The 18558-nt window shown below is 36.9% G+C and overlaps 1 protein-coding gene across 2 annotated transcripts in view; it reads left to right on the top strand.

The window, feature by feature from the left end:
- The window catches only part of LTBP1 (latent transforming growth factor beta binding protein 1), a 214393-nt gene that overhangs the window by 116655 nt on the left and 79180 nt on the right, over nucleotides 1–18558 (top strand). For both annotated transcript variants that reach the window (XM_026680806.2, XM_026680798.2), the window contains exons 8-10: nucleotides 10642–10744; nucleotides 11540–11611; nucleotides 17503–17625. In XM_026680806.2, coding sequence (XP_026536591.2) covers nucleotides 10642–10744; nucleotides 11540–11611; nucleotides 17503–17625 — 298 coding nt within the window. The remainder of the gene's footprint in view (nucleotides 1–10641; nucleotides 10745–11539; nucleotides 11612–17502; nucleotides 17626–18558) is intronic.

Below are 18558 nucleotides of genomic sequence, written 5' to 3'. Positions count from 1 at the left end.
AGATATTTACAAATTGCTCCAAGAGAAGTTAAAAAACATATTTCATTAACTCACATCTACATTGTAAATGCCACATTACTAATTTGCATTACTAATTTAAAACAATATTAAAGTCAAGTAGGATCTCTCATGGTGGAAGTATATAATGAGGTCCTACTAGCAGCAAGAATGCCGGATTCATGGAAGGCGACACTGATATCGTTGATTCCGAAAGAAGATTCAGATTTACGACTTGTACAAAATTATAGACCAATTTCCCTGTTAAATACTGATTATAAAATATTTACCACAATTATAGCAAATAGATTGAAAAAAATATTGAATGAATATATCCATAAAGTTCAAAACAGATTTCTTCCCAATAGACAAATTAGGAACAATTTAAGAATAGTATTAAATGTTTTGGAATATTACGAAGCCCATCCAGAAAAACAAATAGCCCTTGTATTCTTGGATGCACAGAAGACCTTTGACAATCTAAATTGGCAATTCCTAATCCCACAAATTTACAGTATGAATATGAATTTAGGCACTAAATTTGAAAACATCGTGACTACAATTTATGATTCACAAAAGGCGAATATTATAATTAATGGAGAGTACACACGCTCAATAAAAATAAAGAAAGGAGTCAGGCTGGGATGTCCATTATCTCCCCTGCTGTTCATATTATCTTTGGAACAATGTTTACACAAATTAGACAGAACCCAGGAATAAAAGGACTAAAAATTAAAAAAGAAGAATATAAACTCCAGTCATTTGCGGATGATACGGTATTTTTCATAGAGGAACCAATTGAAACAGGTCAAGAACTATTGAAAGAGTTAGATCAATTTGGGGAAGTTGCAGGACTTAAAATTAATAGGGAAAAAATGAAATTAATAACTACAAATTTAACAGAAAAACAAAGACTAAAATTGGAAAGGATAATGGGATTACAAATAGTAAAAAAAGTTAAATACTTAGGAATTTGGTTGACAGCTCAATGCAAAACTCTAATGGAAAATAATTATAATAAATTATTACAGCAAGTCAAAAAAGATTTAGAGATATGGGTTAAATTGCAAATCTCCTTATTAGGGAGGATTGCCACTATAAAAATGAACATTCTGCCCAAATTTATTTACTTATTCCAAACAATACAAATAAAAAAACATAAAAATTACTTTGTGGAACTTAACAAGATAATTACCAAATTTATTTGGCAAGGGAAAAAACCGAGGATAAACCTAAAGGCAATGCAAGATATGAAGAGCAGGGGAGGTATGGCACTCCCAAATTGGGAATTATACTATAGTGCAGCCTCCTTACTTTGGTTGAAAGAGTGGGTAAATCTGTCGAATAAAAGGATTTTATTTTTAGAAGGCCATGATTTACAGAGGGGATGGCGCGCATTTTTATGGGACACTGGGAAAATTAAGCAGAAGTATTTCCACAGACATATAATTAGAGATTCCTTATTGGCTAATTGGAACAAAATAAAAAAAAACATTATTTAAAAATCCCAATCTGGATCTCAACGATGGAGGCGATGATACATCCAAATAATCTAGATCTTAATAAAATGATAAAATACAAAGACCTTCTTGATGCGCAAGGAACTTTAAAATCATGGCAAGATCTCCAAGAACAAGGGCTACAAGTAGACCGGTGGGCTTATTTGCAAATTCAAAATAGATATAGCCAGGACAAGAAAAATTTTGGAATTTATACTAAGGCACAACAATTAGATAAAATCCTATTAGGTCCAGATAAAATATAACTAAATTTTATAATTACTTATTAGAGATGGAATTAGAAGAGGAAGTAGTCAAAGGCAACATGATAGCTTGGAGTAGAAACATAGGACATAGCATTACATTATTAGAATGGGAAAAGGTTTGGACAAGGAATAATAAATTTACAAAATCAGCAACATATAAAGAAAATGCCTATAAAATGTTTTATAGATGGCATCTCTCGCCCTTGAGAATAGTGAAAATGTCTCCTAACATGAATCTGAATTGCTGGAAATGTAAAAAGAAACAGGGAACATTCTTTCACATGTGGTGGTCCTGCACTGAAGCCCAAAGATACTGGCATAGAATAAAAAAATGGTTAGAAGAAATAATGGCGGAGCAAATTGAATTAAAACCAGAATTCTTCTTATTTGAGATATTTAATAGACAAATTTCTAAAAAAGTCAAATATATAATTGTTATGTCCCACCTTCTAAAAATAAACAGTTAAGGCTGAAAGCAGCAGTCCTTGTAAAGAAAGGCAGCAAACAGGAAAATGTTCACAGATAGCTCCAATAAGTAAAAGTTCCCACGAACTAAATCCAAGACTCAACAAGATTCTTCAGATCAAAATCCTTCACAAAATAATTCCAATAAGTAGAAGTTCCAACGAATTAAATCCAAATCCCAACAAGATATTTCAGATCAAAATCCTCCAGACTGTGCTTTTCAGTTCTCTCTTGCAAATAGACACTTTGTTCCGGACAAAGTGCAAAGTCATATCTCTCCCTTTATAGAGTAACTAATTAGTCTAATTGCTGGTCTGCCCTCCTACTGTATCCTCGTTGGTTCCTCCTTGTCAGGAGACGTCTTGTCCTGACATCTACCCAGCAATCATCCAAATTATCATCTTCTTCACCTGAAGATATCATCTGTTCCTCATTATCACCCGTTCCGGCTGACCACCTAATTGAAGGGTGGAGGAGTTTGAAGGTTCAAGCCGACCTTGCAAATCAAATGCATTCATCTCCTCCTCATCGTTAGAACTTGCTGATTCATATAAGTCCTCCTCGCTGGAGCTGTCATTCAAAAAACCTGTAGCAGATGCCGGAATCACAACACTATCCCTCACCGCAGGGCCCTTCCCCGGGTCTGGCGATCCGGATGCGGTTTTGAAGGGAAGCGTGCATGAAAGTCTCGAAGCAGATCCGAAGCATGAAGTGTAGACGCATCCGTCCAGGAACAAACCTCCGAGTCATCTATCCTCCTCCTGACCAAATACTGGAAGGCGACCTTTGAGCCAACGGGAATCAGGGCGTCGACCACCGTATCGTCAACAGCAGGCTCCTCAGAAGGCAATGATAACGGACCGGTTCAGCAGAATCACGTAATCGACAAACAGAAGAATCAGGAATCAAAAGAGATCGATGAAAGACGGGGTGAATACGCATGGATCGTGGCAAAGTGAGGCGGTATGCCACGGGATTAATAACTGCCTCAATCGGGAACGGACCAATAAACCGATGATCAAGTTTTCTAATAGGGCGATCGACCTTCAGATGTTTTGTAGATAGCCACACTTTATCACCCACAACTAACGGAGGTGTATCTCGACGGGACCGATCTGCAAACCGCTTATAATCTTCTTTTGCCTTGTTCAATTGTTGTATCAGTAGACGTCGAACTGCGTGTAGTTCTTCCAAAAACTCTCGGGTCTCAGGAACCGGGAATCCATCATAGTTAATGGGAAGAAACGCGGATGATAACCCATATTTGCAAAAAATGGCGTGACACGGGTGGAGGTATGCTGCGAGTTGTTAAACGCGAATTCTGCTAACGGAGGTATTTCACCCAATCGTTTTGTCGCAAATTAACAAAACATCTCAAATATTGAGTAAGAATCCCAATCACCTTCTCCGTCCCGCCATCAGTTTCCGGATGGTGCGCTGACGCTAAACATACTTTCACTTGCAAAGCCGCCATTAACTGTTTCCAAAATTCTGCCGTAAACTGGACCCCACGATCAGAAACCACTCTATCAGGCAGTCCATGTAGACGGAAGATATGTTGCAAAAATAACTGAGCCGTAGTGCTGGACGATGGTAATTTCCGACAGGGAATGAAATGGGCCATTTTAGTCAACATATCCACTACCACAAGCACTGTTGTGAACCCTGATGAAGACGGTAAATGTGTCAGAAAGTCCATAGAGATCGCTCCCCATGGTCTACTTGGAGTCGGCAAGGGTTGCAAAAGTCCAGGAGGTGCACCGGATGCTGCTTTCGCTTGCCTACATTGAACGCAAGAAGCGACGTAAGAAGACACATCATGGCGAACTCGAGGCCACCAAAAAGTCCGAGTGACCAAATGCAAGGTCTTGTGTAATCCAAAATGACCAGCGGCTGGGTTATCATGACATTGTGTCATGATGAGAGCCCTCAACGGTCTGGTAGGCACATATAATAAACCCCGATATCGAAGCAGATCGTCTTCAAAAGACCATGGAGAAGTTGGGCCAATGTCCTCCCGTCTCTGCTGCGTCCACGCATCCAAGCGTTGCGCCTCTCGTAGTTGGGCCCGTAAATCTACCGGTTCCTGCAGTACAGCTAGAGATTCCGGTGGTAACACTGTCCGTAAAGGAAGAGGATCTTCGGCACAAGTATACTCCGGTTTCGAGATAATGCATCCGCCCTCGGTTCTGACCACTTGGAGCGTAAGTAACCGAGAAATTAAATCTGGCAAAAATAACGACCAACGAATCTGCCTTTGATTCAATTTCCTAGCCGTGGTCAAATGTTCCAGGTTCCTATGATCTGTCCGAACCTCCACCTTGTGTCGAGCTCCCTCCAAATGATGTCTCCAAGTCTCAAAAGCAACCTTAATAGCTAACAACTCTTTTTCCCAAATGGTATAGTTGCGTTCCGAAGCTGTAAGCTTCCTAGAATAATAAGCGCAAAGGAAACAAAAGAGCGCCATCCTCCGAAGCTTGTAACAGCACTGCTCCGATAGCGACATTAGAAGCATCTGCCTCGACCACAAATGGGCGATCCGGATCAGGATGCTTCAATATGGGTTCAGTTATAAATGCTTTTTCAAAGTGTCAAAAGCCTGTTGTTGTGGAGGCCCCCACACAAATGGAACCTTCTTACAAAGAAGCTGGGTTATGGGATCCATTATCTTCGCAAAACCTGGAATGAAAGTCCGATAATAGTTGGCAAATCCTAAAAGTCGTTGCACATCTTTAACCCGACGAGGAGCTTCCCAACTACACAACGCCTCAACCTTTTTGGGGTCCATAGCAATGCCCACAGGAGAAATAATGTGTCCCAAGAATTCGATGAGACGACTGAAAAAAGAAACATTTTTCTAATTTAGCATAAAGTTTATGTTCCCGAAGGCGCTGAAGCACTTGACGCACCTGCTGAAGATGTTGCTCTTTAGATTTTGAATAAATCAAAATGTCGTCCAAATATATGACAACAAACTTATCCAACATGTCTCGAAAGATATCGTTCATTAAATGTTGAAATACAGCAGGAGCGTTGGTCAAACCAAATGGCATAACGGTGTACTCGAAATGACCATAACGAGTGCCAAAAGCCGTCTTCCACTCGTCTCCCTTACGCATCCGAACCAAATTGTAAGCTCCACGTAAGTCAAGTTTCGTGAAAATTGTAGCTTCCTGTAACCGCTCCAACAATTCGGAGATGAGCGGTAAAGGATAGCTATTTCTCACAGTGATAGCATTTAAGCGTCTATAGTCACAACAAAGGCGAAGTTCTCCCGACTTCTTCTTGACAAAGAGAACGGGTGCTGAAAGAGGGGATGACGAAGGTCGAATAAATCCCGAGCTAGATTTTTATTCAAAAATTCTCGAAGTGCAACTAGTTCAGGCTCAGACAAAGAATACAACCTCCCCTTTGGTAATGGAGCGTCCGGTATCAAATCCACGGGACAGTCGTAAACACGATGTGGTGGTAATTGATCTGCCTCCTGTTCACTGAAAACATCGGGAAATCCGACAGCTCTGAAGGAATCGAGGCAGCAGAAGCGACAATATGTTGGCCTGCGCAGACATGTCTCAGGTGGTCCACACATTGCAGGCTTGGAAAAGAAACAGCGTTCTGCGCCCAAGCCACCAACGGATCGTGTAGAGCGCAGCCAGGATACTCCGAGCACCAAAGGAAGATGGAGGTTCGAAGTGATATAAAAACTTATCGCCTCCTCGTGATCCCCAATACGCATACGCAGTGGTTGGGTGGCAAGCGAATAGGTCCCGACTTGAGTTCGCGCCCATCTACGGTTTCCACCTGCATGGGGGATTCACAGGCACTAAAGGAACTTTGAAATGTTTTACGAAATCATAATCCATAAAGCTAGTCGTAGCCCCTGAATCCACCAGTGCCACGGCGAGGATTCCCTCCTTCCGAGATTGCAAGAATATGCGAGTGTCCAAAAGTAAATGTCGAGGAGGCCAGAATTAACTTCAGCAATTTGAGATGAAAGTGAATACTGTGCCCGACCTGGGTTCCCTGAGGTCGGGCCTACCCGTTTCCGACGGACCAGCAATGGGTTTTGATACAGGTCCACAAGTCCCCTTCCGAGTGCAGGAATTTGCAAAATGTCCCGAACCCCCGCAATAAAGGCACAAACCTTCCTGAAATCTTCTCGATCGTTCCTGAACTGTTAAACGAGGGCGGAGTGCGCCTATCTCCATCGGCTCCTCTGCTGGAATTCTGGATTGGAAAACCCTCATAGACGGGTGCGTGAACGAGGAAACACAGGTGGCTCTGCAACGGTCCGTTTACACCCACGATGTTGTAGGCGAGCTTCAATACGTAAGCATTGAGTAATCAATGTGTCCAAAGTTGAAGCACGCTCTGCATGAATTAGTTCATCCTTGATAATGTCGGACAAACCCTCTTGGAATGCTGCCATGTGAGCTGGTTCATTCCAGGTGGAGTCCATACACAACAAGCGAAATTCTGCAACGTATTCTTGCAATGAGTGTTTACCTTGAATAATATCCCTCAATTTTCTGTCCACAGTTTGAGATTTAATTGGATTCTCAAACATAACGTTCATCTGTTGAATAAACCCCTGGAAATCGTCCAGTAATGGACTATCTTGTACTAATAAGGGAGTAGCCCATTTGGCAGCCTGCCCGGTTAACAAACTAATAATAAAGCCAATTTTAACTCGATCGGTTGGAAAATCCTCCGGCCTCACAGAAAAATACAATTGGCACTGACCCAAAAATGTTGAAAACATGTCCGTTTGCCCAGAAAATTTATCTGGCATAGCTATCGAATTTTTCTCACAGGGGTGCAGGGGAACTCCAGCTGCAACCGAAACAGTTTGAGAATTGGCAACAAGCGATAATAATTGTGTTACCTGATTTTGAAGGGATACGTTGCTCTGGAGTAATTGATTTATCTGCATCTGTTGCTGATCCACCAATTGTTGCATTTGAGTTGAATCCATCGTTGCAAAGATGGTCTGTAGGTCCGGAACAAAATGTTATGTCCCACCTTCTAAAAATAAACAGTTAAGGCTGAAAGCAGCAGTCCTTGTAAAGAAAGGCAGCAAACAGGAAAATGTTCACAGATAGCTCCAATAAGTAAAAGTTCCCACGAACTAAATCCAAGACTCAACAAGATTCTTCAGATCAAAATCCTTCACAAAATAATTCCAATAAGTAGAAGTTCCAACGAATTAAATCCAAATCCCAACAAGATATTTCAGATCAAAATCCTCCAGACTGTGCTTTTCAGTTCTCTCTTGCAAATAGACACTTTGTTCCGGACAAAGTGCAAAGTCATATCTCTCCCTTTATAGAGTAACTAATTAGTCTAATTGCTGGTCTGCCCTCCTACTGTATCCTCGTTGGTTCCTCCTTGTCAGGAGACGTCTTGTCCTGACATCTACCCAGCAATCATCCAAATTATCATCTTCTTCACCTGAAGATATCATCTGTTCCTCATTATCACCCGTTCCGGCTGACCACCTAATTGAAGGGTGGAGGAGTTTGAAGGTTCAAGCCGACCTTGCAAATCAAATGCATTCATCTCCTCCTCATCGTTAGAACTTGCTGATTCATATAAGTCCTCCTCGCTGGAGCTGTCATTCAAAAAACCTGTAGCAGATGCCGGAATCACAACATATAATACTGCACATTCTTACTGCAGCCAGAATAACCTTTGCACAGTGTTGGAAACAAGCAGATATTCCAACAGAGGAAATGGTCATTCAGAAGATAACAGACTGTGCAGAGATGGATAAGTTAACCTTAGCACTTAAGGAAAAAGAAACATCAGAATATTGTAGAAGCTCGGAATGCTGGTATGACTGGATAGAACAAAAATAGAAAATATATTAGTAAACAACGTAAAAGGTAAAAGAGGTAGAAATTATATATTCGCAATAAGATGTATTTGTAAATATATCACCAATATTGATAACAAACAAGGAACCATAGACTGTCGATAGTAGAATTGCTAGTTCTTAATCTTTTTCTTTTTTTCCTTTTCCTTTTTTCTTTTTCTGTGTGTTATATATGTGTTTGTTTGATATTTTAGTTCTATAATCAATAAAGTTTGGTTTAAAAAAAAAGAATTAAAAGAAAGGGGAAACGGAATATTATTTGGTCTGGGACAAAAAAAAAAAAGAATATCTTGTGGGAATTCTGCTACAGAGTACCCTAGAGGAAATGGGTTATCTAGGCTCCTTTTAGTGGGTATTCATGCATGGTCACAGAATGGAAATAGCATTGGTCACACTGTTGAATGATCTTTGTCTGGATTTAGATAAAGGTAGCATAACCATTCTGGTCCTGATAGAATGCTCATCTGCTTTTAATACTATAAATAATAGATTAAGTATCTGTTGCTTATTTATTACTATAAATAATAGATTAAGTATCTAAGACCCCTGGCATTAGGAGCTGTATATGTTACCATGGATTCTACTCCTGCATTACCAGGAGGTTGCAGTCAGTGGTGATGGGGAGAAAAGGTCAGCCTCATGGCCTCTCATATATGGCATACCTCAGAAGTTGATTGATTTATTTTGCCTCTGTTGCTTAACACTTACATGAAGTTTCTGGGAAATGTTGGCAATAGGTTTGGAATGCAGTATCACTGGTAGTTGTCCCAGTGTCTGGAAGTTCTAGGGGCCTAGATGGGACAAACTATGTGTGTGGGTATTAGTCAGCTATTCATGTGTAAAAAGATTTGCAGCTCCTTACTCCTTACTTTTTATTCACAATTTGGTGTATTAAATAATGTTTGGAAAGGTTTTTGGAAATTTATGATCTTTATACACTTGATCAGTTTTCAAATTCTGAAGAATATGTATGGGAAGTTGAATCTAGTGCATTGTAAAAATTGAAACACTGCTTTTGTATCAATTTTATCTTATTGCTTCCGACTTGTTCAAACAGTAGCATTTGATTTTTAATGAACTGAAATCAATTACCATTGGAAGTCAATGTTCAACCATCCCACAAGTGCAGTGATATAACCGTACAATAGTTCTCTATCTTGTCTACAATAGTTAGACAAATGTTGTCTCTATTTAGTGTTTTAATGGCTAATTTTTGAATGTGGGCTGTTTGAGACATTGAAAAATTGGAAGATAAATTTTGAATTTTGTGATAATAGTTAACATTTTTTGTTAAAAGGTTTGTATTTCTTAAAAAAAAAAAACAAGAACAGCTTCTTCTTGAATGTTTATGTTACAAATTTGAGGTGGTCAATTCAAAATTGAATTTTTAGGTCTGTTTTAGCTCTATGTGTAAATTATCCAGAGAGAGGAAAGGGTGTGTCTATCTTAGTAGTTCCAGCAATAAACAGAGCATAAATTTGGCAGTGAGATGAGTAACTAGAACATTTTTTAATGTAACATAGAGGCTGGCAAAAATATTTCTGTACAATACTAGCACTTTTTTCTCCTTATAAGAACAATCAAGAAAAGCATTATATATTTTTATAAAGAAATATTTGAGTTGTTGGTATAAAGAAGGATAAACAGGTGCTTAAGTTTTTTTCACCTATAAGTTAAATTCACATCTTTCACCCCCCAAAAAAGCAATTCCATCTAAGGGTGGTGCACTCTACTGATGCTGGAAGGAAAGGTTTCTACATTTAAGGATGTGCTAGAAAATGCTAGAAAATCTGTTAGAATGTTCCTAACACTCACCTATTCTGTAATCTAGGCTCCTGCTCCTTCCTGAAGCAGGACAGCTGGCAGTACTTACTAATTCCTATTAATCCTCTTGACAATAATTAACATTTTCCATAGCATTTAGCCCAGGATTCTTCTAAACAGGTAAATGTTTTAGTACTGTGTCTGTGCAATATGCATCTTCTTAAAAATCCCTCTCCAATATACAGTAGTTTTTCTTTCTCTATGCAGTGATTCCAGTTGTTCCACATGGAGATTTTGGTTGTTTCTCTTATGTTTCATTCTTTTAATCAGGATGTTGGCTGTTTCTCATTGGTTTCTGGCAGGCCATTGCAAACACAGCATTTTTAGTGGTATACCAAATGTCACTTTGTGCTGAATTCACCATGCAGGTACACACACACACACACACACTTCAAAGTAAGACATGCATAGAGAAGGGAAATGGCTTGTCTGATTTCAGCATGAAAAAATTGGAGCACCAAACATGATCATGGATAAGAACTCTTGGGCAGCCATAGGAATAAGTGAAGACTAATTTACAAAAGGTATTTGAGAAATATATTGTAGATAAAATGCTAATTCACTGGAAAAACTGAAGTTTTTACATTCAAGCAGAAGTTTTTACATTCTTGTGAATCTTAAAAGCGACTGGTCCTGGGTGATCCTGAATTAGCAGCATGGAAGAAGACATCTGTCCTTCAGAAAGACTAACTTGAGATTTTCCAACATTTTCCAGTGTAGCAAAGCACTTCCTGGCCTCTCCAAGCAAGAAGATTGCTGTGGGACTGTGGGAACTTCCTGGGGTTTTAACAAGTGCCAAAAATGTCCAAAGAAACCAGGTAAGCTTTTAACAATATATTTTCTGTTATTTTGCACAGTATACATATATTTTTCTTGCAAAGAAAGTAGTGAAAGCATATGAAAGCTTTTTTCCAGAGTACTCTGAAAATTAATAAGAAAGTTGGGTTTGTGCTACGTGCTTCAAAGATCTTTTCAGATGGCGTTGAAGAAAGAAGAAATAGGGATCATTTACATTAATTAGTCTAATTAATTAAAGAGGATCTACTCATAATGAGACTCCAAGGAGCAGAGGATTTCTCCTTCTCATATTTGGTTGCAGTCTAGCTCACTATTTTATGGGGAGAAAAAGAAAGCATTCACGTGCCTACTAATTTTATAGGAAAATAAAAGTGATGCATCTAAGATCTCCAACAACCCATAAGAGTAAAGGAGAAAAAAGATGTTCAGGTTTTTGACATTTAGATAGTGGTTGACTGATTCCAAAGTTACTTTGTTTCCATAATGGTTCAACTTTTTTTTTTTTTTTTCAAATGATGGAATATTGCTTGTCTGATAGTAATAGTTGTTGGATGAAAGTAGACTTTTTGTGGCTTCTGGTGTCCTGAATTCTGCTGCCTTCAAGACTGAAATACTATTAATGCCAATTTGGAACTAAATAATTCCCAAAAGCAAATTAGCAGCAGCAACAGTATTGAGACATATTTAAATATTGTACAATCTTTTATTTGGGTTCAGAATTCAACCCTTTAAAAAAAATGGCATGATATTAAAACATTTGGATGATAACAGATGGGTCATTTTTTGTTTTTCTGTTTTGTTTCCTCTCAAATTAGCTTATTTTGGATATAGCCAGGTAGTGGATTGTCCACAAGGTTACAAGAGAATTAATGCAACGTTTTGTCAAGGTAAGATATTTGTAGCATTTGTTTTGAGTAATTTTTCTGATTTAAAATTGTTTGTGTTTCTCTGTTTATTTAATTGGAATTAGAGGAATACATTTGAACTAACCATTTTATTGGGAAAAAGACAAAGTTCTACCAAAAAACAGGGATTATATGATTATCAGGAGCAAAAACAATTTTAAGTGCATTATTTGTAAGATTATCAATAAATATAATAATTATATAGTATATTTTATATTTTATTATATATATGTATTTGTATGAATACAGTATGAATTCCCACTGCCTATAGCAGTGGCCAAGGATGTGCAGATTCAACACAATTTAAAATCATAATATATCAGTACTTAGTATTATATAGTAACATCAAAATAATTTAAAAACTTAACTTGAGAGTTTATAGAAACCAATAGTTAACTAAATCCTTGATAGTAAAATAGTTTAATGTTATTATGAAAATGGTTAGTATAGAGGACAGATATTTTATTTTAAATTTATTTAACCTCTGAAAGAGCTCAGGAGACTAGTCAGTGGAGACATGACATAATTTTATCAGGAGAAAATATATGTGTTGATCTAGTTCTTTTCTTGAGAAAAAACTTTTGCTAGCCTCAATGTACAGACTTCACTTATAATTTCCCCACCTCTGGGCTAAATATTTTGGCCATGTACACTCTAGAGCTAATCTGGAGGTTGCAAAAAAATCTCTGGCCTAGGGAGACCCCTTAAATAGGCAAATTTCACAATGTGAATGCTATTACAAAGCATTCTTAGCCCAAAAGTCAAGTATACTTTTGAAGGCCGCAAGTTGATTCTTCTGTTGTGTATTCCATACAGTCACCCATTTGCTTCATTAAATTAAAATTAAAATACCAGTTTGATATTGTGGTTAGGTACTGACCTAGAAACTAGGAGACTGTGAGTTCTAGTCCTTTCTTAGGCAGCAAGGTGACTTTGGGCCAGTCGCTCTCTCTCAGCCCAGCCTACCTGACAAAGAGCCATGGTGGCGTGCAATGGTCAGAATGCAGTATTGCAGGCTAATTCTGCTGACAGCCAGCAGTTTGATTCTCACCGGCTCAAGGTTGACTCAGCCTTCCATACTTCCGAGATCGGTAAAATGGGGACCCACGTTGTTGGGAACAATATGCTGACTCTGTAAACTGCTTAGAGAGGTCTGTAAAGCACTCTGAAACATTATATAACTGCTATTGCTATTGTGGGGAAATGAAAAAGAGGAAATAGTATTCATGTATGTACATTGCCTTATGTTATTTATAAAATAATAAGGTGGAATAAAAATCTAATAAATAATGTATTTACCACTAATGCTAATATGCTCATCAACCTTAAAAAGTCTATTAATTTCACATAAGATTCTGACTATTGTAATGTGCTGTATATGGGGCTGACCTTGAACAGCATTCAGAAGATTCAACTGGTGCAAAATGTGGCAGCCTAGGTAGTAAACAGTGTCAGATACACAATTACTGCTGCATGAATTGCATTGGTTATCAATGTGTTTCTAGATGCTATTTAAGGTGTTGACTGTCACCTTTAAAGATCTATATGCTTGGGACTTAATTACCTAAGGGACCATCTTCCCAATAGCTAGTTTCCACTTGGCCAATTGGGTCTGGCAGATTGGGCAGGCTGCAGGTCCTTTCAATCAGGAAAGTGGCAATTGTTATAATTTTCTTGGCTATTGGATACATTTATTTTTGTATTGCTTTCAGTTGTTTTATTTATTATTTTATTTATATTTTGCATTTATGAACCGCCCATCTCCTTCAAACAGACTCTGGGCTGTTTATATGTTTTAGAATTGTTTGCTGCCCAGAGTCACTGGGTTGAAATGGGTACCTGCAGAAATCAATCAATCAATCAAATAAATAAATGGTTGGATTAGAATAATAGAATCAAGAAAACTTACGCTTTGAAGGAAAATGATTGCTTTATGCTCCTCTTGTGAATCTTAATCCTTTTGTAACCTCTACAACCTGTTGGTCTTCTCTTTGAAGTGAGCACCCCTTGTATTTCATTCAGTGTAGTTCTGCTGCCTGACAGGGACTAGCTTTTTCTTTCCAACTAGATGTCTGCATTATTAGGGTGAAATAATGTATCTCCAGGGAATCAGTTTTAACCCTGTTGCTTACAGTGGTCTACATGTAATTCTTTGTATTAAAGTCATAAGCTGCTTATTCATCCTTCCTTTTGTCTGTGATCAGGTCAAAGAGTTCTCTCCCATCTGAACTATGCATTGCAATTACTGTTCATAGGTAGTTGATACATGCTTGGATTGTTAAATAAAGTTTGGAATTGATTGTCAGTAAACTTTATCCATTTATTTGAGTTTAGACATATCCAATGACATAAAATAAAATATGGGAGCAAATCATGTTGTTTTTTTGAGATGGAAAGAGGAAGAGCTAAGGATTATTATTTGCATTATTATATGCATCCTGCATATACCATTCAGACATTTATGCTGCAATTTGTTTCTTGGATGGTTACTAAATTATAATTTTGTGGAAGACTACAGTAGATGAGCCCTCTTATTCAGGCAGGAGCTTTATGTAGGTGCTAGGAGATGCTTATTCAATGCCATAGACCCTGTCTCTTGGCATCCCACCGATCGGTTCTTTCCTCTTCATTCTTTAACACATTTAACATCTGTTGAACATCTAGATGAAAGTGCTGAGAGAGTTCATCAGAGGTTTTGGGGTGGGGTTTCCACAGTATGTGGTATTTTGTTCTAAAGAAACCACAGAAAGGAAAGTATAGATGTTTGTTCAAAATATCTCCCTCTGCTTAGAAAGTGAAGGAACATGCTAATACTATAGAGAACACCTGAGTTAAAATAAGTAGAGGAGCGAATAAAAGTTGTGCAGTTGTTAATGTTTAGTACATTCCCACCCGAAAAAGGAGAAAATGGAAATACTTTTCAAAAGCAAATTACAGATTTTTCCAAAAGGCCTGAAGCAATAGTGATGATGGATTTAAATTCCCCTGTCATCTGTTGGGAAACAAACTCTGCCAGGCGTGATCTTTCCAGGAAATTCCTGACTTGTCTTGCTGACAATTTTCTTCTTCAGAAAGTGAAAGAAAGCACTAGAGAATCCGTTGCCTTTCACTTGATGCTAACCAATAGGGAAGACTTGATTGAGAAAATTAAATAAATACTTTGGGGGAAGGTAACTATGTAATCTTGGAATTCTTGATTTTAAGAGAAAGTAAACTGAGTCTAATCAAATGTATATATTAAATCTTATAGTGTTGTAATAAACTCAGAGCCAACCGTAAGTTATAGTCCAGGGCAAGAAGACCTAATTGGAAGCAGAACTCAAGATGAGTAGGAGTTCTTTAAAAATGAGATGTTGAAAGGATATCAAATCCTTACAGAGAAATTCAGTGAGGTGAGAAATAAAAGACAGCAGAAAAAGCAATGTGACTTTACAAAAAGCTTAGTGGAACCTTAAAAACAAGAAATAATGCATATAAGAAGATGGAAAGAAAAATAAGTTGCCAAGAAAGAGTGAAGACATGGAACTCAGAACTGTAACTAGGATATCAAAAGAGCTAAATAATGCTAAGGACAACAGAGATTACTTTTTAAAGATATATTCAAAATAAAGAGAAAAGAATCAGAATTCTAATTGCTCAGGGTGAATGAAAATGCAATATAAAAAAACAGAATTATTCAATCCTGTTGCCAATTATGAAGAGTAAAATATTTTTAATTCATTTATAAAATTTGTTTGCCACCCAAATCCCAATAACTTTGGGCTCACAACAATTATATATATAGCAAACTGAAGCTTGAGAGTGACAATAAATGAAATATCTATTTACTTCACATCTCCAATGCCCTTTACCATCCCAAACACTAATTCTTTAAAAAATAAATTCTGTGGAAGTAATATAATTGGAAGTATTTACTTTTTAAACCTTATATTAACAAATAACATATAATACAGTTTTTGGGTTTAAATATCCCTGTCATAGAAATATCATCCAAATCATAAATTGTTTAGTTTGATGCACAAAAGAACACATTGTAGCTCATAAATTAAATCCAGTTGTTCTAGGCAGACTGCAGTCCAGCCAAAATGAAAAATGAAACATATTGATTATTTCTGGTTTGCCACTGACCCACTCACTTTCAGTCTTCGATCAACAGGAAGAAAAAAGAAAAAGATATGTAGGCTTGGAACTTTAGGACTGTTGTATGTATGGGCACAATTGGCCAACACTGGGTGTCCATTCTATTTAATGGTTTTATTGTTTGTAATAATATATTATCTCATAAAAGATCTGTGTCCTTCCATTTCAGTTCATATAATGGTTTGAGTTCCATAATAGGCATCCTATAAATTTTTATGCAAACTATTAGCTTAAAAATTAGTATTGGTAGGTCTGCTAATAAAGTTTAGGTTCTGAGTATGTTCACAGATAATAGGCAGATTTTAAACTGTATAGGTCTCACTTGGTATTGTATTTGATAAACCAAATTGTTGTAATTCAAGAATGGATTTCAAGTTGCTCCAAATTTTCATCTGGCCGACAATGTGTCCAAGGCCTTCACTTTTTTTCCCCAGGGGGCATAAAATTGAATGTGGCAGATTCTTGGGTTCATTACTGATTCCATTGCTATGGTTGTGACCATAACTGTCAAATACCATTTTATCATGGGCTTTGGTGGTGATTGGCTGAAATTGGATTCAAATCGTTTAGAACATCTATGCTATAAGTCTAAATATTATTCCATATTACTTCTCAGTATAGAAACAGAAAGACTCAAACTGGATCTTTAGTGTCTTTTAAGACATATTTTCACTTCCCATATATTTAAATATTTCCCAAGGCAAACTAAAACTGCTTTTAAATGAATTTTTTTTATGAATTTTATTTGATAAAGATAGACAAAAGAAAGCACTTTAAAACTGCTATTTTTCACAGAACTCTCAATTTAATTCTGATTCCATTCCTAACTGCTTTAGCAGATTGGTTTCAATATAATATATTCAGCTTAACAATATGCTTCAAGTAGGTGATCACTAACCATAGGTGAATTAATATGTAATGAATAGAAAACATACATGGCTTTTTGCCCAAAGTTTGAAGAAACAGTCATTTCAAAATACTTTCCCCTTCCCCATGTTAAGATTTGTTATTTACTTTTAGGTCTCTGGCTATATAATGCAAGATAATATCAGTACACTGGTTTCTTAAAGAGTTTACCAAGAAGCCATGCTTCATGTACAGTTATTAAACATTTGTTAAATTGGATATAATAAGAATTATACTTCTTAAACAGTAGTTAGTATCAGAATTTAAAGTGCTCTGATTTTCTTACTAACATTGAAATTATTTAATCAGTTTTACATGTCCCCTCTTATTATTTGATATTAAAATGGCATTGGTGTTGATAGATTGGGCAATATTTAAAAACAAACATATCTGATCTACAGTACGTTCTAGTAAGAGAATAGGTTTATTATTCTTCAGGCATAGACATTTATGCCCTAACCATACTGAATCTCACTGTGTGCCTTCCCTACTAATTCATTGCCTTGATGTTATATTTCAGGTACACTGGGAGCTTTATTATTGGGGGAAAGCTGGATAATATAAAAAGATAATACAGGAATATTACAGATACTCAGGAATCATTCAGCTATCAATAACTGCTAATATTCTTTTTATATTAAAGAATGCCACCTTGGTATTTTCTAGGCATTCCTTCTGTGTTATAAAGAGTGTGTTTTAAATAGGAGAAAAATGGGGACCAGATTTGAGAACTGAAAAATTCTGTAATATCTAGTGTTTGATAGAATTGTTTATACAGATTCTAATATAGGTTTATTTTACTGACAATCAGTTGTGTTCCTTTTCAGACATTAATGAATGCCAGTTACAAGGGGTTTGCCCTAATGGTGAGTGTTTAAATACCATGGGCAGCTATAGGTGTACCTGCAAACTGGGATTTGTACCAGATCCTACTCTTTCCAGATGTATCCGTAAGTAACCAAAACAATCAGTACCATTTAGTTGTGTGTTTCCTTTCTCCCGGCCTTCTTAAAATTTGTGTTGGAATAGCTTAGTCATTGTCAATTTAAATGTTCCTGTGGCAGTTATTCTGACTAGGAGAAGTTTCAGTTCACTATTTTGAATTGTTTTGCTTTAAAAATAAATGCGGAAAGGTAGTTTTAATCAGATTGTATGTTGCAGTAAAATCCAGAAAGTTCATTTTACCAAATAAATAACAAAAAACCAATTCTTGGGGTATGCACCAGCAGACCATTTACCAACACCCCCTGCCTCCAAAGTGGGGTTTAATCAATGGCTGAGTAAAATAACTGATTTTTAAAAATTTACTAATTAAGACTCATGGATCTCAACAGGGTTTGAACAACCATATGTAAATTATGTTTTGATATCTCACAATTTCTGATTTTACCAGCACTTAAATGCCCATGTGCTTATGAAAGTAAGGGTTATTACCTATCACGGAGCATCCCAGACATGTTGATTGCAAGATCTTTTGAGATATTACTTAATAATTTCCAACATATCACTCAAATCACTTTTAAGTTATTTCTCTCAGCTCACTTCACCTCGCAAGGTTGTTGTTGTGGGGGGAAAAAAGAGGGGGAAAGTATGTTGGATATCTTCACCAGCTTGAGTTATTTGTAAAAAAAATATACAGGCAGGATACAAATAAATATACAAATTTAGTGCATTTATATCTTACGAAGTATATAAAGCCTCTTTAGCTGGATCTGCAAATACAATTACATTGTTAATTTGGTCTTTTCATTTTCAAGAATTGCATGGGTTATTAAGGATCATTCTCCTTCACCCTTAATAATTACTTTACTAGGTCTGTTATTTTATCCTATATGGCATGCTATGAATGCTTCAGAAATAATTAGGAAGAAGTATTTTGAATC

The sequence above is a fragment of the Notechis scutatus genome, chromosome 1 (genome assembly GCF_049901735.1).
Source record: "Notechis scutatus isolate UNSWTSFEM ecotype Mainland chromosome 1, rNotScu1.2, whole genome shotgun sequence".
Classification (NCBI taxonomy): Eukaryota; Metazoa; Chordata; class Lepidosauria; order Squamata; family Elapidae; genus Notechis; species Notechis scutatus.
Note: the sequence above shows the minus strand (reverse complement) of the source record. Positions and strands in the feature narration are given on the sequence as shown.